Source organism: Pelodiscus sinensis, chromosome 1, assembly GCF_052426305.1.
Source record: "Pelodiscus sinensis isolate ZL-2025 chromosome 1, ASM5242630v1, whole genome shotgun sequence".
In the NCBI taxonomy this organism is placed as follows: Eukaryota; Metazoa; Chordata; order Testudines; family Trionychidae; genus Pelodiscus; species Pelodiscus sinensis.
The window spans coordinates 5493354-5513285 of NC_143052.1; the positions used below are offsets into that span (position 1 = coordinate 5493354).

General features: G+C 48.7%; 1 protein-coding gene across 1 annotated transcript in view; it reads left to right on the forward strand.

Moving 5' to 3' along the window:
• COPG2 (coat protein complex I subunit gamma 2) overlaps positions 1-19932 on the forward strand; it is a 39834-nt gene that overhangs the window by 14587 nt on the left and 5315 nt on the right. The window contains exons 9-20 of the mRNA XM_075925202.2: positions 59-216; positions 1125-1258; positions 3127-3194; positions 4747-4935; positions 6016-6111; positions 7348-7591; positions 9972-10047; positions 11869-11972; positions 12725-12850; positions 13817-13879; positions 14324-14463; positions 14837-15008. Coding sequence (XP_075781317.2) covers positions 59-216; positions 1125-1258; positions 3127-3194; positions 4747-4935; positions 6016-6111; positions 7348-7591; positions 9972-10047; positions 11869-11972; positions 12725-12850; positions 13817-13879; positions 14324-14463; positions 14837-15008 — 1570 coding nt within the window. The remainder of the gene's footprint in view (positions 1-58; positions 217-1124; positions 1259-3126; positions 3195-4746; positions 4936-6015; positions 6112-7347; positions 7592-9971; positions 10048-11868; positions 11973-12724; positions 12851-13816; positions 13880-14323; positions 14464-14836; positions 15009-19932) is intronic.

Sequence of the window (19932 nt, forward strand, 5' to 3'; positions counted from 1 at the left end):
TAAGTTTTCTTAGGGACTCTCCTTATCTATATACCGTATTTTCCCTCTGATTTTGTAGTACCATGCATTGGGGCTGCTTTACCACCTCAGGAAGAACGATCGTCTTGCAGTTTCCAAGATGCTGAATAAATTTACCAAATCTGGACTAAAATCTCAGTTTGCGTATTGCATGCTGATCCGAATTGCCAGCCGGCTCCTGAAAGAGTCGGAAGAGGGGTAAGCAGCTGTGTGTGTGTGTGTGTGTGTGTGTGTGTGTGTGTGTGTGTGTATATATATATATATATATATATATATATATATATAAAAATATATAAAATAACATAGAACTGTATCATTTGGCTCTAAGAAGAAAATCATCCATCTAAAAATATGGTGATGTGTAAACAGTAAGAATTGAGAAACAGTTTGGAGTGATCCAAGGGAGCGCAGTTAGTAAAAGGATTCATTAGACTGAATTTCAAAAAAGAGCTTCCTGACCTTGTACTTTTTTGTTGTGGAAGAGTCTCCCACAGAATTGGGGAGACTGCTATTTGGAACACTTAAAACAAGACTAGACAGCAATAAAAAAAAAAAGCAATAATCCGTCTGTCATGGCAGAGCAATGGACTGGTTGATCAGAGGTTTCTTTCCATCTCTGATTTCCCATTCCAATAGAAAAAAGGTTATGCTGTTTAAGACTTTACACACTGAATATTAAATTCTTTACCAGTGAACACTTGTGGCTAACTGGATGTGTGATGTACATTTAGAAGAGAAACACGAGTATATTTATTGTAATCTTTAACAAGTCAGAAGAGATACATGGGTATCTGCAAATATTCAGCAATTAACAGACTAGCTAATAGAACCATAATTTTAGTGTGCTATTGGGCATCCAGGGATTTTAGTCTCCTATTACTAGTTGGGAAACATGTCATAGTCCTAAATTACGAAGCTATGTTCTAACAGAGTCAATACTGTAATTTATTATTTCATCTTAAAAAATAAATCTGGTTACATATTTGTCCCTAAATGAGAGATCCATGTAGCTTCACAGCAGAGCTTGTGTATGCATAGTTCATCCTATTCCTATGAAATAAACAATGCCGCTGTTTGAAATTGCATCTAATCTGTTTCATTGGCAGGCACGAAAGCCCGCTGTTTGATTTCATTGAGAGCTGTCTGCGAAATAAACATGAGATGGTTATTTACGAAGCTGCCTCTGCAATCATTCATCTTCCAAACTGCACACCGAGGGAGCTGGCACCTGCTGTTTCAGGTCAGTCAAGGAGTGTACCCTTTGTAACCTCTGCTGCTGGAATGGTCAGGAAATACCTTATTGCTGCAAGATTTGTTGGCTAAGATATTTTGAAGGGGAAGGAGATCAGTGTATGTTTCCTTTGTCACGCTGTAGGACTAAGGATAGGCACAGTGGCAGAACACACAACCATGAAATTGAAGTGTAAGCTCTGCTATACCATAAATTACGGTATTGGCTTCTACTAAGCATATATTTTCTCACATTCAGGCAGTCCCCGGGTTACGTACAAGATAGGGACTGTAGGTTTGTTCTTAAGTTGAATTTGTATGTAAGTCGGAACTGGCGTCCAAATTCAGCCGCTGCTGAAACTGACCAGCGGCTGACTCCAGGAGGCCCGAGGCAGAGTTGCTCTGCCCTGGGCTTCCTGGAATCAGCCGCTGATCAGTTTCAACAGCGGCTGAATCTGGACGCCTGGGACAGAGCAGCTGGGGCGCTGCCGGGTAGGTCCCCGCAGCACTGCACCTCAGCCCTGTGGGGACCAACCCGGCAGCACCCCAGCTGCTCTACCCCAGGTGTCCCCAAGTCAGCCGCTGCTGAAACTGATCAGCGGCTGATTCCAGGAAGCCTGGGGCAGAGCAACTCTGCCTCGGGCTTCCTGGAGTCAGCCGCTGATCAGTTTCAGCAGCGGCTGACTTGGGGACGCCTGGGGCAGAGCAGCTGGGGTGCTGCCGGGTTGGTCCAGTAGCGCCGAGGAGCGGCGCTGCGGGACCAACCCGGCAGCGCCCCAGCTGCTGTATCCCAGGCGTCGGCAAGAAAAGCCTGGTCTGCTGGGGGGGAGGGAGGTGCACTAGCTGCGCCGCCCCCCCCCCCCCTCCCCAGCAGACCAGGGAGACGCGGGCGGCGGGACTGCCCAGACGCGCCGCGGTCCCGCCGCCCGCGTCCTCCGTGGCTTTGCTCCGCGTCTCCCTGGTCTGCTGGGGGGCCTCCCCCAGCAGACCAGGGAGACGCGGAGCAGCTTTTCTCGCCCCGGAGGACGTGGACGGCGGGACGGCAGCGCATCTGGGCGGTCCTGCCGCCCGCGTCCTCCGGGGCGAGAAAAGCCCCGTTCGTAAGTACGGAACCGACATAAGTCGGATCCGCGTAACTCGGGGACTGCCTGTACCTGCAACTGTAATTTTTCTTGTCTCTCCTATATTAGAAACAATTAGATGGGAAATGATTTGGGATTTGCGTGAAAGAAGAGAGAACAAGAGACAGGTCACCAGAAGGGAACAGAATATTTAATCCTCTCCTTTATTGAAGGAAGTCAGGGTGTGATGAGAGAACAGAGGAAGATTTCTGAGGGGGGTGGATTGGTAGATATGATCTCCAAGTGGTAGAATGGTTCATGTCCTTGAAATATACTGGAAAGTGGGAGGTGAAATTTCTACTGGATTGTGAGACTAGGATACTATTGATGCTTGGTGAATGTGACAGTGTGAGGAGTGAGTTAGCAAAACGTATTTACCTAGAACCTTTAAATGCCCCAACAGTAGAGCCAGCCTATCTTTTTGGACCACTGGACATTCTCTGTAGTTGCAGCTGCTTTTTGTGATGTCTTTCTCGGCATCCACTGTGGGTGAAACTGACTTGAATTATGTAATGCTTGGGTGTTTCATTCTCTAAGTACTGGAGTGTGGCAGTTCTTCTGAGTCATCCAGAAACTCTTACTCCTTGTGTGTCAGCTGCCCTCTTGAAGTTTATCCTGGTCACATAGGTTATTGGTCTCTTCTCCCAGACATGTCAATGTTTTTAGATTTGCAGCATTGGAAACCAGTGTCTGTTGAAACACTCTACTCTGTAAACCCTTCCCTCATAAGTCACTTCCTGAAATTCTTTATTTTCAGTGTTGCAGCTCTTCTGTAGTTCTCCCAAGCCTGTCTTGAGATATGCAGCTGTAAGGACCCTTAACAAGGTGAGTGTTTCTGAGACTCCGAAACAAGTGTTCAGATATACATTTTAAAAACAAGGAGTCCTGTGGCACCTTAAAGACCCACAGATTTATTTGCTCATAAGCTTTCCTGGGTAAAACTGATTTAACCAGATGCCTGGGTCTTACCTAATTTTGTGGGTCCTTAAGGTACCACAGGACTTTTCATTGTTTTTGCAGACACAGACTAACACGGCTATCCCTCTGAGATGTATAAATCTTAGGATATGTCTACACAGCAGGGCTAAAGTCAGAATAAGCTATGCAACTTCAGCTATGTCAATTGTGTAGCTGAAGTCAAAGTAGCTTAATTCGGCTTTTGGCACTGTCTACATAGCAGGAGTTGAAGGAAGAGAGTTCTTCCTTCGACTTCCCTTACTCCTCATAAAATGAAGGCGTAAGAATCAGAGTAAAAGATTCTCCAGCTTGACGACATTTCATAATCAAGGCTTGCAGTGTAGACACGCTCTTTGTTATTTCAGAATGTCAGTTATTCTGAAATAACGCTGCTGTGTAGATGTACCCTTAGCGTGAAAAGCAGAATATTATAGGAAACCAAGCTTCTATGCTGAAAGGTGTTTCCTAAGGAAGTAGGGTTGTTACTCATGTGTTTAGTATATGAGCAGCGTCTCCATACAGATAGACCAGTCTTCCACTGCAACAAAAAGCTGTCCAATAATAGTCAGTCTAGATCAGTGTTTCTCAACCAGTGTACGAATACCCTTAGGAGTACTTGAGAGAAATCTGGGGGGTACGTCAACACAATTGAAATTTGGAGAGGACTGAATTTTTGTTTTAAGTTTTACAGCGCTTTATTATTTTTATACTTTTTACACCCAAAACTGTCATCATCTGCCCAGCTACGTTGTTTAAGTTGTTTACACAAATGTGTTGCAATGGTAGGGGGAAAAAAATTGTGTCTGAAAACTGTAGCTACTGGGGTACTTAATTTTTTTTAAGGGGTACTTTATAAAGGCTGAGAAACACTGGTCTAGGGAAAGTCAGTTCTGGACCAAGGGACTTATGACACCTTAGAGTTGTAAAACTACTCTATCTGTACATCAGTGCTTCATAGGCAAGTTGAGATTCTGAAGTTTGGGATAGAAAACATTACAGGCGTCTGAATTGGAAGGGTGTGGGGTGAGTAAAACAGTAATCGGACCTGATTTCAAACTGGTGAACTGCAAAGGCTAGGAACACAGAAAGAGAACAATACCACTGCTTACAGCACCAACCAAGCCTTCCAGGTGCCCGACACTGACATAGGGCATGTAACCATGTCTCCCTCTACTGCTGGCTCTGCTAGCTATAATGACCTGCTATTGACAGCGAAAGGAGTCATTTCTGCAGCTCGAGCCTTGCCTGAGCCTTGTGTTTGAAGCTCTAGGGGTTCTCTGGTGTGGTCCTTGTTGACAGCCATGGCATCTGTGTAGGTGGCCAGTTTGTTCTGCAAGCACTTGGCCCTGATGAGTGAACAGAAAGCAAATGTTCTGATCCTTGCTCTAGATTACTATTGCCAGAATTGCTTTCTTTTTAGGTGGCTATGAAGCACCCCTCCGCAGTAACTGCCTGCAACCTGGACCTGGAAAACCTGATTACGGACTCCAACCGCAGCATCGCAACCCTGGCCATCACCACGCTGCTGAAAACAGGGAGCGAGAGTAGTGTGGACAGGCTCATGAAACAGATCTCTTCCTTTGTGTCCGAAATCTCAGACGAGTTCAAGGTGAGGCACTGGAGACTTCACTATTGCAAGTTTTCCTCCTCCCGTTTTGTGAAACTTTTCCAGTGACAGACGCACCTTTAGGGATTGAGTCTTGACCCGTGAAGCCAGCTGGCGTTTCTAGAGATGCAGGCTGTTGCAGAAAGGTGCCCCTCTGCTTTCTTCCCCTCCTTTTTTCCAAAGATCGTATGGAATAAGAAACTGCTCTTAGCTGCGCTGCAGGGTGCTCTACCAAAGAACTGTTGATTGTCACTGTCTTCTGGGAAGAAGGATGGTTATTGTGACCTTTCCATATATCCAGTACATCTGACCCAGGTCTACCCCCACTACTTTTCGTACTCTAATAATTCACAGAATCCACTCTAAATTATATCAGAGGTTCAGCAAAAACCCTCTCAGGCTGATCATTCAAAAGTCAGGACAGAAGGCTGCCTACACATTCTGATCTTTGTTCCCCGTGTACTTTTGGATCAGTCTTTAATAATATAATCGCATACCGTTCCTCTGGACCCCAGAATGAGGCAGGGATCTGCAGGAAATGCTCCTGTTAACGTCATTGATTAATTTGTCTCCTGTAGGGCAGTGGAGGAGACGCTCTGTAATGCTCGAGGGGTTGCTTCATGCACAGGCACGTACCCAGTGTAGGTGCAGAGATGTGGCAGCTGACTACTTAGGCACAACAAGCCTATGTAATCCGTGTAACACAGGAAGGGATGAAAGATGCACTCAACTGCAGAGGGAGTGTACAGAGCAGAATACAATGATCCACACTGGAATTGGGCCAGGCTCTTGGAAAATCAGCTCTCCCCCTTGCCAAAGGCATTAGCGGGTCTCCCCTTGCTAAGCGCGGTGGCCTACCACTCAGAACAGCTTGTCCAGCATCACAGTGCCCAGCAGCAGGTTGGCATGAGCCGGAGGTAAGAGAGCTGCTTTCTGATCGCTAGCACCTAGCATCAGCCTGGATGCTGAGCTTGTCTCTGGCAAGATCACAACCTGAGGGAATGCACCTGTAAGATGCTACCTGTGACTCATGGCAAAAGTAATTCATGATGCTAAAGTCCTGTGCCCTCTTCTCTCTTGTAGGTGGTGGTAGTGCAGGCCATCAGTGCTCTGTGCCAGAAATACCCACGGAAGCACAGTGTAATGATGACCTTCCTCTCCAGCATGCTCAGGGATGATGTAAGTTTAATAAAGCTGTTCTTACATACCCTCACAGCCACATGCAAGCGGCTATGAGGAATCCTCCTACGGATGTCGATGTGTAGTCGATTACACGATTCCCCGATAAGCATGGGTTTATCAGTTAATCCGGTCAATTATATACAATCCCTCCTCCCCCTTGCTGCTTCTGTATCAGAGGCAGGAAGGTTGGGGAGGTGGGAGCTGATACTCACGGGAAACCAACTTTTAAGTTGCCTTCCTCCTCCCCCTCTCCCCTGCTGCCTCCCACACAGGGTATGTCTACACTTGCTCCCTCTTTCGAGGGAGGGATGCAAATGAAGACATTCGAAATAGTAAATGAAGCCAGGATTTAAATACCGTGTGCTATATTTGCATTGTGGCACTATTTCGAAATACCATGCTGTTAAGACGCGGTTATTTCAAGAGCAAACCCTTCTCTCCAAGTAACCCTTGTTCCTCATACAATGAGGTTTACTAGTTATTTTGAGAGAAGGGTTTTCTCTTGAAATAAGTGACTTATTTCGAAATAGCGCCGTAACGTGAATATGCAAATGAAGTGTGTGATATTTAAATCCCAGTTTCATTTGCGATTTCGAATGTCTTCAGTTGCATCCCTCTCTCAAAAGAGGGTGCAAGTGTAGACCTACCCAGAGGCAGCAGCTAGGGGGAGCGGGCGGGAGCCAGCATGCTTGGAGAGCCGTCCTTTAAGCCAGCTTTCCGTGCATGCTGATTCCATGGAGGTGCCCGCCCCCTGTGCTGCTGCCTCCCTCCCTGTGTGTAAATGTCTAATCGCTACATTTTCCAGCAGTTACACGTTTATCGGGTGTTTAACATCCCTAAATCCTGCATTGTTAGTGTTTTGCTTTCATGGCCGTACAGCATCAGTGGGGCTTGACTGACATTTCTGAACAAGACGATGCTTGTTTTAGTTGGTGAGCCATCTGAGCTGTGATTTTTGCCCCCTTTCGGATCAGCCAGCATAATTGCTTGGTACCTCAAAAATTGCCTCAATAAACATTTATAATTTGTATGATCAAGAAGGATTTTGCGTTGGCCTCTGGGATCTGGAGGACACCCCAGCCCATCTCTCCCTCCTCTGACTCTGTTCCTTAATAGCGGGAACCTGTATTACTATCGCGAGGGCAAATGAACACCTGTTCCTGTACAATCAAGGGCTGCATTTGCATTCTGAGCAGCGTCTGAGGGGTGAACCTCCTTCCCTTTCCCTCCTAGGGTGGCTTTGAGTACAAGCGAGCCATTGTAGACTGCATAATCAGCATCATCGAGGAGAACCCTGAGAGTAAGGAATCGGGCTTGGCTCATCTCTGTGAGTTCATTGAAGATTGTGAACACACTGTTCTCGCCACAAAGATTCTCCACCTCTTGGGCAAGGAAGGGCCAAGGACTCCGTCCCCATCTAAATACATCCGCTTCATCTTCAACAGGGTAGTGCTGGAGAATGAAGCCGTGAGAGCTGGTAAGCTGCACAGTTAAACTCTTGACTGGCGACATGCATGCAAACATGGAGCTGTTTGCTTCTGGCTTGTCCTTTGTGAACATCACTGTCAAAGGGAAAGCAGGGGTAATGAGTGTGGAGGAGAAATGTTACCTACTCTTAAGTCCAATGCATGAGTCTGTACAGATCCGACTAGGCGTCATGAAAGCCAAGCTAGAAGGGGCTTGACTAGGAAAGTGTTTTTTCTTCTATGAGATCTCTTCCGAAATCTGTTGCTTTGCTTCCCCTCCCACTCCCCAGAGAATCTTTCACAGTGTCTTCAAAGCAGTTGGCCTTCTCCTCCCCACAGTCCGATCCGAGTGGAATATCTCCCTAGAAGACCCCATTCTGGGCCAGTAGAAGAGAGAGGTTAGGAAATTAAAACCGAGCTTACATTTCTGTTGTGAGCCAGATTGGATTGGATTGAAACCTGCTCTTCTGAGTGCTGTTGTGTTAGCACTGAGGTTTGGGGACAGATACACGGAATCTGATGAGCACCAAGACGACCTTGTCACAGGCAGCGCTGCTCATTGCTAGGATGGGGCCTCCTGCTGGTCACTCTAGGGAATAGCTCGCCAGATTGGTGCTCCTCTCCACGGTTGCGTGCTCTCCTTGGTCTCTCTGGGCTTCGACACCACTCTCACTCCTTGGGCTGCTTGCCTCTTCATGATTCGGCCCTCCAGCCAGGGCATAGCATGTGTTTTCCCTTCCAGAGGACCAAAATCTGTCCTGGACCAGTCCTGGGCCATCTTCCCATTCGTGTCTCACTGGCTGGCAGGGAACCGAGGCCGACATTTACTCCGGGTTCCTGTTTAGGTGCGCTATCAGCAGCAGCCACTGTTGGCTCTTACCCTGTACCTTGCTGCATTTCCCCTGACCCTTTCCTGCTCTTGCTTTCCTGATTTGCCTGCCCAAACTCCCTCCTTTCAGGGAGAAACTCTAGGCTAGTCTCTCTAGCCCCAAATGCATCTCTCTTCTCTCAGGGAATGAGTGCAAACTGCTCCCCTGCAGGCCCTGTCTGTGCTTAGCTCCTGGGCTTTAAAAAGGCCCTTCCTCTTCCAGTTCAGCTGAGCCTCCAACCACTTTCCTGTCTCCCAGGTTCTTCTTCCACGTGCAGCCTGAGCAGTTAATTGGCCCACATAGCCATCTTCCCCTCTTTAGGCCGTGGGGTGGGGTGAACGCACCATCACAGACTTGCTGTGCAGAAACTGTACGGCATAGTAGCCACAGAGCCTATAGGAAGAACCTTCAAAAGTGAAATGTAATAGAGTTAAATTCTCCCCTTTGTGTATGTAAAGGTCCCACACAGCCAGTGCTGAAGTAAAATTAAGTCAGGGATTGGAGGTTTATTAGCTTGAACTGGTGGCTTTAGGGGATAGGTATTGGGATAAAGCGCCTTGATCTTTAATGTAGAATAGTGATAGAAATGTAGCTGTGTTAGTCTGGTGTAGCTGAAACAAAATACAGGACTATGTAGCACTTTAAAGACTAACAAGATGGTTTATTAGATGATGCGCTTTCGTGGGCCAGACTAAAGTGCTTGCTTGATCTTTAAGTGATTGGTTCCAAGCTGGTGGCCCAGGTCAGTAGTGAGGAAAGTCACTGCCCTCTGTGGCAAATGAGCTTCTTTAGAGTACTTCCTACTGTGTGTGGGCACATCTCCGCAGCAGAGCTAATGCCGAAATAAGCTACGCAACTTGAGCTACGTCAATTACGTAGCTTACGTTGAAATAGCTTATTTCGGCTTTTGGCGCTGTCTGCACAGCAGGAAGTGTGTGTTAGAGCTAGAGCACTCTTTCCCCCGACTTCCCTTACTCCTCAAAAAATGAGGGCCCTCCAGCTCGACATTATTTCGACATTATGTCAGTCTAATTGTGTGCGGTGGAGACGCGGGCAGACGTTATTCCGAAATAACACTGCTGTGTAGACATAACGTGTGTGTGTGTGTGTGTGTGTGTGTGTGTGTGTGTGTGTGTGTGTGTGTTTGTCTGTCCCAACGGTTGGAATGCTAGATAATTCATCCAGAACTGGTTTGAGGTGAAGTAGCGTGGTGGGTCTGATTCAGAGGAGCATTGGACTGCCGTTGCCCATCCTAGCCCTCTTCTGTTAGAGGAGCAGACCCCAGAGTGTTGACCGGATGCCTTTTAGTACTGAGGCAGCATTCTTTAAATAGAATTGAAAAGTTTCTCCACTTACGTGAGGGTCTATAAATGGGGTGGCTCAGATTTTAAGAGAAAGCTCCGCGATCGTAACATCAGGACAATTACGCACACGTTGGCTTTGAACTCCTCCGCGCGGGTTTGGGAACAGACCTCTGGCTCCAGGCTGAGCACCTCTCCCACCCCTGTGTTTTCTCTTCTAGCTGCTGTGAGCGCATTAGCGAAGTTTGGGGCCCAGAATGAAAGCCTTCTTCCAAGCGTCCTGGTGCTTTTGCAGAGGTGAGCAGCAGAGGGAATGCCAGGGCGTGTGCCAAGCCAAGTCAGTACCTGAATGGAAGGGAACCAGTGCGCTGAACAAGAGATGGGACGTTATTCAGGGGCATTATTCCCTTTGAATCCCTTCTGGTGCTAGGGAACACAGGGCCACCAAAGTGGTAGCGTGTTGAGTGAATCTCAGAGCAGCGCCTGACCCCTTGGAGTCACTTAAACATCTCGTGGTTCTATTATGAAAAGTAAGGGTGTTGAACATGTCCTTAAAGGATTCCGTTGTGGGTAGCACTGCTAGGTGGTGACGTACAAATGTTTATCCTCTCGTGTCCCATGAAGCAATAAATAATGCATTTCACTGTGAGGGCTAGTAACATGCTCTGGGCCCAGTAGTGACTCTTAGGGTTGGACTCAGATGTTACATTCTCACAGACCTATGCAACTTCCAGTGGAACTGTCCAGCCTCCTTAGCGTACTCTGTACGGTTAGGTCTGTTTGGCGACAGCCACCTAAAACTATGTAGCACTGCTGTGCATTTTAAAACAGCCATGTTTCAGGGGTGGGCAACAATTCACTAGGTAACGAATGTGCCTGGGGATCTTTTGGGGTACCTTGTGTATAGAGTAGGAATTGTAATCTACCTACATCTGGATTCTTAAAAGAAGACTTGATGGCCATGTTGATGTGCTTGTCCCCTTTCTGTGCCCTTTGGTGGGGTTCATGTATCTGACAATAACATTTTCTAAAACCCTGTTTGGATTCCCTCCAAGACCTCTTTCTACTGAACTTCCAAAGAATGCAGTTCGACTCCAGCCATTGTCTTTCAGCTATCTTTATTTGGCATACAGCATTGCTACACCAAGCTAATCAGATTCAAATGCAGGAGGGATGGATACGGGGTACATCGCTGCTCCAAAGTTATACAGAAACCTTCACTCTTTTTATCCCTTTTTACACTCACATTGTATCACACATGTTTGGATTGACTTAGGTACTTTGCAGGCCCCCATCCCTCTGTGGTATGTGTTGTCCATGCACTGAATATCGTTTCACTTCTTTACCTCATATCTACATGATAAATTTCCTTTATTTCATATTTAATGATTCCCTGCGTGTTCTTCCTCTTATCTTAACTGGCTCAGATGTTCTGTCCACTGAGTCTGCTGACCTATTTATTTTATTTAGGATAAACATTCTGTTTCAACCTCATGATTCATTTATGTCCCTAATTCTGTCTTCCAAAAAATGAGGCCTCCTTCTGTGTGTTAATTATTCATATCAGGCTAGGTCTCAGCTACAAACCCCTGTCAGAATCAGTAGCCCCAAAATATGAGCTGCAGGTGTGTATTGGCCCAGGTTTACAGGCTAACAACCCAAATGATGATCTCCTCAATTCCTTTGATATACATGAGACCCTTACATTGTGTGAGCTCGCTATTTGCGGTTCCTGGTGTGCGTGGGTTTCCTGTCACGGCGAGGGGAGGGTGGCTCCCAGCGTTTGCAGGCGAGGGTTTCCTATGCTACACTTGAGTATGAACGCTAAGTGACTGCCACGCACATAACAAAGAGGACTCTTGTGTGTCCACAAGACAGCAGAGTGAATAGCTGTGCCACGCAGACTTTGATTTTAATATTTTACAGGTCTGGGGGATGGCACAAATCTTGCACCTCTAAAATATAACAATAGATCACAACTATAATACAGTGTGAGGTGTGTTTCCCCCGTGTAATCTGTAAATCAATCAGCAGGGTTTGGTGAGCATTGCAGTGTCCAGTCCAGTGTTTCTTCCATCATGCTGGATTTTGATCACAGCGCATTCCTTTCCCCAACAGGTGTATGATGGACAGCGATGACGAAGTTCGCGACAGAGCAACATTTTACCTGAACGTGCTTCAGCAGAGACAGATTGCACTGAACGCTGCCTATATCTTTAATGGTTGGTAATAGAAACGAGCACAGCACTGGTCGTCTGAGAGAACTGCACTTTTCTTACAGTGGCAGCCAAACTGTGTGGTGTTAACACTGCTCAGTAAAGTACCTGAATGCTACTTAATGTATAGTTGCAGAGGGAGTAATGTCTAGTGGCTAGAGCGTAGGCATTAGTACTCAGGACTCCTGGGTTCTGTTTCCAGCACTTCTGTGCTGTGGGACTTTGGACCAGGTTCTTATCCCCCATTGCTCATGAAGTGCTTTGGGGACCTTGGAGGGAATGTTATGTGCAGTGGATTTATTATTAAGACATTGTGTATTTGCAGGACAGTTTGCCACTCCTAGGAGATGTATTCATGCTGTGTGTCAGTCCTCAGGGGCCCTCTGTGCACCGGTTCTCTCTCCCTGCCTTGTTCAGAGCAGCCTTTCTAAGCCCATTAACATCAGGAGGCATTTGCAGTGCCCTGCTCACCATGGAGCTAAACTGTGGTTTGCCATCTTCTCTTAAACTAAACCTGGGCTGCATTTGGGCCACACTGTTCCATGCATCCAACACTGCCACAGCCCAACCGAGAGGCGCTCCAAGCCCTTTCCAAAGCGTTCCTTGCGTGATGTCGGAAGAGAGGTAGTTGAGGCGCAGGCCTGATGATCAGACTCGGACTGCTCTGCAGCAGCCCTAAGTACTCGCCCGTGTAGTGAGCACTGCAGGTTATGCTCTCTCCCCAGACGCTCTGTATATTCACCACCTGTATGTTGCAGGGCTGACGGTCTCCGTTCCTGGGATGGAGAAAGCCCTGCACCAGTACACGCTGGAGCCTTCTGACAAGCCTTTTGACATGAAGACCGTTCCATTAGCTACTGCACCAGTCTTTGAACAGAGAACAGGTAACATTCTGGCTTCCCTTTAAGTAGCAGCTGTTTGAGAAGGGGCTGGCTTCATAGGCCAGGTATCAAGGTTATGAACCCAGTACTTGGACTTCCTAAAGCTGCATGCTCCAGTCACAGCAGGGCCGGAACAGCCAACACTCTTTGGAGACAGATACATTTAGCTATTGGGGTGTTTGGTCTGATGAGGTGCTGTCTGATGACGGGAGAGCAGGCTATTTTCCATAAGAATAAGTGGCTTGCCTCCGTGTCTTTGGCCCAAATTCTTCTCTCCTACGCCAGAGCAGTGTTCACTACCGCCTTTGGCCCTGGAGGTCCCTGCACTTCAGAGCTGCCATGTGTATAATTTATGAGCAGCTTCTGGCTCTGAGGATGAGAGGAGCTATATAAACCAAAAATGTTTTAATCATTTTGCCAGTTTTCAGTTTCATGCTTAATGCATTTCTCCTCTCCTGGTGCTTTCGCAAGTACATGGATAGAATTCTCACATGCCATGCATTAGATCTTGCAGGCTGGGGGAATTAATGAATCCCAGTAAGTGAACTCCACCTTCGGTCAGGAATTAAGCAGTGTTGCCTCACAAACATATCAGGAATGCAGGTCCACGTTTCCTCCAACTAGTGGGTCTCGCACAGCCGTGGAGCTCTGCTGCGTGAATGCAGAACTGCACAAGACAGGCTACCGTCTCATAGAGCACCAGTGTGCTGCTACTCTGTTCTTGGGAGACCGTGGAATTAATCGGATTCCAAATCATTAATCTCCCTTCCCTTGGGAGGTCACCGATTGTGAGGAGAAGAGGGACACGATGCATCGATTAGTGTGAGCAAAAATTGGATGAGAAACAGCGTACAGTAAAATGGGTGGAACGCCCTGACGGCTTAGTGAATGTGCCGGGGAAGATTCAGTGGGGTCTGAAATGAGTCTCGGAGGAACTTTACCACAGTATGTTTGCTTCTCCTCTTGCAGAAATTGCACTAGTGGCCAGCAAGCCTGAGAGAGTTGCTCCGTCCCGCCAGGACATATTCCAAGGTATGGGGAGAGCGGACCAGACCAGTTGGTTCTCTAAGGCAGTGTGGGCTGCAGAGGAACATCTCGGGGGCACAGCAGGGCCCGGGCCAGCCCTCCTGGGGTGGGGATAGCACCCCCCCCAGCTCTGCTCCAGCCCCTGCCCCCAGTCACCGTTGTGGCCCTGGCTCCTGGTTGCAGCTTGGCCCCTCACCTTCCCTGTTGGCCCCCCGTCTCTGGCTATGACTCACCTTCTATCCCCCTGCCTGGCTGCGATTCCAAGCCCCCGTAGGCATGGACACATTTCATTCCGGGAGGGGAGGGGAAATTGGGCACCTCTGCTCTGATGCTGGAAGACCAGTGGAGGGAGACGTGGCTGTGCCAGGCGTTTCGCTGCCAGTAGGAAAGGGGTGAGTCTCTCACCGGTCACCAGAAAGCGCCCAACGCTGTCCGTCTGTTTCTGTGCAGAACAACTGGCGGCCATTCCCGAGTTTAAGAGCTTGGGTCCCTTGTTCAAGTCCTCGGAGCCTGTGCAACTTACAGAGGCAGAAACCGAATACTTTGTGTGCTGTACTAAGCACATCTTCACGAATCATCTGGTTTTCCAGGTAAGGCGAGTACATTTGCTGGAGTCCCAAAGGGACTCTGCAGAGACTGGGTATGTCATAAATGCCTTGGTGTTTAGCGTGTGCCGGAGAAGAACATCCTGTCCTAGTGGGAGTTATAGTTGTGAACAAGTCGAGTGTACAAGACCCCTCAAGACCTCCAGCCTTCTGTTTTGAGGCAAGTGCTGAGCAAACTTGTCCTGAAAATCACGGGAGGGGGAGATATGAGCAAGTCTGTAGAGTTCGCAGAGAGCATGATTGGTAAAGAACGGGGGTATTCCTCATGTTCAAGGAACTGCTGTGGCAGAGGTCACACAAGCTTTGATAGAAATGTTTCTCACTCAAGTCTCCTCCTCCTTATGCTTCACTCTTGCAGTTCGACTGCACGAACACCCTAAACGACCAGTTATTAGAGAGGGTCACGGTGCAGATGGAACCGTCGGAGGGTTACGATGTGATTCGCTGCTTCCCAGCCGCCAGCCTTCCTTACAACCAGCCAGGCATATGCTACACTCTCGTCCGACTGCCCCAGGATGATCCCACTGCAGGTACCACGTGGAACGATAGTGCTTTGCATGTGTAGGCCGCCTGACTGAATTCTCAGAGACCCTGGCAAGACGCTTAGGATTTGCATTGAAGGTGTTTTGTGTCTTGTGTGTTAGACTCCATCATTGTTTTTGGGTTTTTTCATGTCGCTTTCACTGGTGTTTGTGTAGGATCTACAGTTAGTCAAAATAATATCTACAGGCAGTCCCCGACTTACGCGGATCCGACTTATGTCGGATCCGCACTTACGAACGGAGCTTTCTCGCCCCGGAAGTCGGGGCGAGAAAGCCCCGTTCGTAAGCTGCTCCGGTGCCCCTGGTCTGCTGGAGACCGTCTCCAGCAGACCAGGGGCACCGGGCGGGTTCCCGCGCTTCTGAGGCTTTGCCAGAGCAAAGCCTCGGAAGCGCGGGAACCGCTGCTGCTGCCACTTGGGTGCCGGTGCCTGTGGTCTGCGGGGGACCGTCCCCAGCAGACCACAGGCACGGGGACCCAAGCGGCAGCAGCGGGCAGGTTCCCGCGCCTCTGAGGCTTTGCCAGAGCAAAGCCTCAGAAGCGCGGGGAACCCCCGCTGCTGCCGCTCCAGACTGGGTGCCTGTGGTCTGCTGGGGACCGTCCCCAGCAGACCACAGGCACGGGGACTGAAGCGCAGCCGCGGCAGGGTCCCTCGCTTCTGAGGCTTTGCCAGAGCAAAGCCTCAGAGGCGCGGCACCCCGCTGCCGCTGCGGCTCTGCTCCCCGTGTCCCTGGTCTGCTGGGGGGGGGGGGCACAGCTAGTGTGCCCCCCCCCCGCAGACCAGGCTTTTGTTTTGGACTCTGGGGCAGAGCAGCTGGGGCGCTGCCGATTGGTCCTGCAGCGCCCGTGGGCACTACTGGACCAACCCGGCAGCACCCCAGCTGCTCTGCCCCAGGTCCTGATTCAGCCGCTGCTGGTCAGTTTCAGCAGCGGCTGAATCAGGACGTCTGGGGCAGAGCAGATGGGGTACTGCTGGGTTGGTCCAGTAGCACCCCAGCTGCTCTGCCCCAGGCGTCCCCAAGTCAGCTTCTGCTGAAACTGACCAGCGCTGACTACAGGAAGCCTGAGGCAGAGTTGCTCTGCCCCGGGCTTCCTGGAATCAGCTGCTGATCAGTTTCAGCAGCAGCTGACTTGGGGACACCTGGGGTTCTTAAGTTGATTCTGTATGTAAGTCAGAACTGGCGGTCAGTTTCAGCAGTGTCTGAATCTGGACGCCAGTTCCGACTTACATACAGATTCAACTTAAGAACAAACCTACAGTCCCTATCTTGTACGTAACCCGGGGACTGCCTGTACTCTTAGAAATACCTACAACTATGCTGGATGATTGAAAGAAAAATAGGGTAAAGGAGGTGGAGCAGTGCAGCTAATGACAAGGGGAAACTGAGTTTTTCTTGTCTGGAGGATACCTGAGCAGCAAACTGGAAAATGTGTTCATTGCCGGAACCATAAGAGCAGAATCAGCCCCTTTTTAATCCGAAAAAGCGGCGAGGAGTCCTGTGGCACCTTATAGACTAACTGAAGTGTAGGAGCATAAGCTTTCATGGGCAAAGACCCACTTCGTCAGATGGCTAGCCAGAGTTTGGGGCCCAAGGGAATGCTAGGACTAGAAATGGCAGATAGGTACTTTGACATGATTTTGTTTATAGAGAATGCACAAAGGCCCGTGTCTCTGACAGCAGGAGGAATCAAATAGCATGAAACTGCTTCTTTGCACTCGGCTCCAAGAACACTTTTCTCCGCTTGCCCACATCTCCTGACCCCAAAACCTCTCCCACGGTTTTTCCGGGGTCGGATGCTGCGCATTCAGCTACTTCTTCCGTCTGGCTTCATCACTCTCTTGCTTTTTGCCTGTGTCTCTACTCTCTGTGTTCTGCCTTGCCTCACATGCGCACACACAGTACAAACAAGTCTCAGCAAAAGTCCTCTCTCTGCTCCGTCCAAACTCCTCGGGAGTGGGGGGTTACATCCCCCATCTTAGGTGGAGGGCTTTCGATTAACTCATCCAGACAGTTACGTACGTTCAAGGTACACGCCCATGCTCAAAGGAGTTGGGGGGAGTCAGTGCAACACCAAGAGGTCTCGGCGTAACAGTCCACCTCTTAATTCCACCCAGAGGGACCCATTCCAAATAGAAACAAATTACCAAAGGGTTCCTGGTTAATTATCTACATGTATGCAGTGTCTTTCTGTCACGCCCTATTCATATTGCCAATCCAAACTGATGCCTTATTTCCACCCCACCCTTTGAGGGATATTTCGCTCTCTGCTGGACTTCCTTTTTGGGAAGTGGGCCCCTTTTTGCCAACCCCTCTGGAATGTCACTCGCATGTGATTTACTGGCTGTTCTATTTATCTCCGGAACTTCCATAAGAACAGCCATATCTGGCCAGACCAAAGGTCCATCCAGCCCAGTATCCTGTCTGCCGACAGTGGCCAATGGCAGGTGCCCCAGACGGAGGGAACACAATCGGGAATCCTCACGTGATCCCTCTTCTGTCACCCACCTCCAGACAAACAGGCTAGGGACACCATTCCTACCCATCCTGGCTAATAGCCATTGAAAGACCTAACCTCCAGGAATCTATCTAGCTCCTGTTTTGAACCCTGTTAAAGTCCTGGTCTTCACCACACCCTCTGGCAAGGAGTTCCACAGGTTGACGGCACTGAGTGAAGAAAAACTTCCTTTTGTTTGTTTTTAAAACTTGCTGCCTGTTAATTTCATTTGATGACTCCCAGTTCTTCTATTGTGGGAATAAGTAAATAACTTTTGCTTATTCACTGTTTCCACACCAGTCATGATTTTATAGATTTTTATCATATCCCCCCTTAGTTTCCTCTTTTCTAAGCTGAAAAGTCCCAGACTTTTAAACCTCTCTTCATATGGGACCCGTTCCAAACTTTCCATCTCCACTTCCACAGCTACAGACTCACATTCAGGAGAGGTAGCCACGGTGCCCCCTAAAGAGTAAACTACAGCATCTGTGTCAATACAAAGGGGGGTTAGAAAGAAGGATAGGAGCAGACAGGTGCCGTCCCAACTGGAAATGCAAAATCCCACCCTGCTGACCATGGAAATGATTTTACTCTTCTCTGCCTGTCAGAAGCATTCAGCAAACCAACAAGGATCGGTTCTTGTTTGAGCCACATGCGCTTTAGCAGCAAAGATTGCCCTGAAACCCTGGGTCACAAAACAGGGGTTAACAGACCTTGCTGAAAAGCTACCACAGCAGGCAGCTGTTTTTGCCCCCAGCAGCAGAACAATTGATTCGCTGCAAACCCAGGCCATATCTGCGGACATGAAGTCGGTGGATGTGATATACCTTGACTTTAGCAAAGGTTTTGATACGGTCTCCCACAGTATTCTTGCCATCAAGGTAAGGAAGTATGGATCGGATAAATGGACTGTAAGGTGGATAGAAAGCTGGCTAGATTATCGGCCCCGACGGGTAGTGATCACCTGCTCAATGTCTGGTTGTCGGTCGGTTTCTAGCGGAGTGCCCCATGGGTCAGTTCTAGGGCTGGTTTTGTTCAACATCTTTATTAATGACCTGGCCGAGGGGCTAGATTGCACCCTCAGCAAGTTTGCAGATGACATTAAGCTAGAGGGAGAGGTAGACATGTTGGAGGGTAGAGAGAGGGTCCAGAGTGACCTAGACAAATTGAAGTTTAGGCCAAAATAAATCTGATGAGGTTCAATAAGGACAAGTGTAGAGTCCTGCCCTTGGGAGGGAAGAATCCCAAGCATTGGTACAGGCTGGGGACCGACTGGCTAAGTAACAGTTCTGCAGAAAAGGACCTGGGGGTTCCAGTGGATGAGAAGCTGGATATGAGTCAACAAGGTACCTTTGTAGCCAAGCAGGCTAATGGCATATTGAGGTGCATTAGGAGCAGCATTGCCAGCAGATCCAGAGAAGTGATTATTCCCCTTTATTCGGCCCTGGTGAGGCCACATCTGGAGTATTGTGTCCAGTTCTGGGGCCCCCACTACAGAAAGGATGTGGACGCATTGGAGAGGGTCCAGCGGAGGGTGACCAAAATGATTCAGGGGCTGGAGCACATGACCTACGAGGAGAGGCTGAGGGACTTGGGTTTGTTTAGTCTGCAGAAGCGAAGAGTGAGGGGGGATTTGACAGCAGCCTTCAACTTCCTGAAGGGAGGCTCCAGAGGGGATGGAGAGAGGCTGGTTTCAATGGTGACAGATGGCAGAACGAGGAGCAATGGTCTCAAGTTGTGGTGGGGGAGGTCCAGGTTGGATATTAGGAAAAACTATTTCTCTAGGAGAGTGGAGAAGTCCTAGAGGTGTTTAAGTCCCAGCTTACAGAGCCCTGGCTGGGACGATTGAGTTGGGGTTGGTCCTGCTTTGGGCAGGGGGTTGGACTCGCTGACTCCTGAGATCTCTTCCAGCCCTGGGATTCTGTGCTTCTATGTAAAGGGGATTTCCACAGACAGGATTTGTGAGAGACGTACCCTTGCAACGATTACACAATGATTAGCTGTAATGAAATGTGAGCCAATTAGCTTGGGCTGTGTCAGCCACTCTCACTTCTCATTTGGAGTCCAGTGGTCCAAGCATCAAACCCAATAGTCAGACAGTGATAGGGACAAGGCTACCTGTCTCCAGTTGAGACCACCTAGGGAGTTCAGTCTTAGATCCCCTGCCCCCTAGGGCGTCTTTTTAGTATGCTTGGTCTAGTAACTGTTCTGTTTGAGCCTGTGCCAGTTTTTCCTACACTCATTGTAGATTCTGTTATGCACTCAACAGCTAAACTCTTGTTGAACTGCCTAGATCTAAACAAAGCCCGGGGTGGGAGTGATCTTTGTACTTGCCACAGTACCCACATGTCACTGAACTGTTTCCTTTAATTGTTGCATTAGTGCCAATTTCCCTGGCTTGACTCACTTAATCATCAG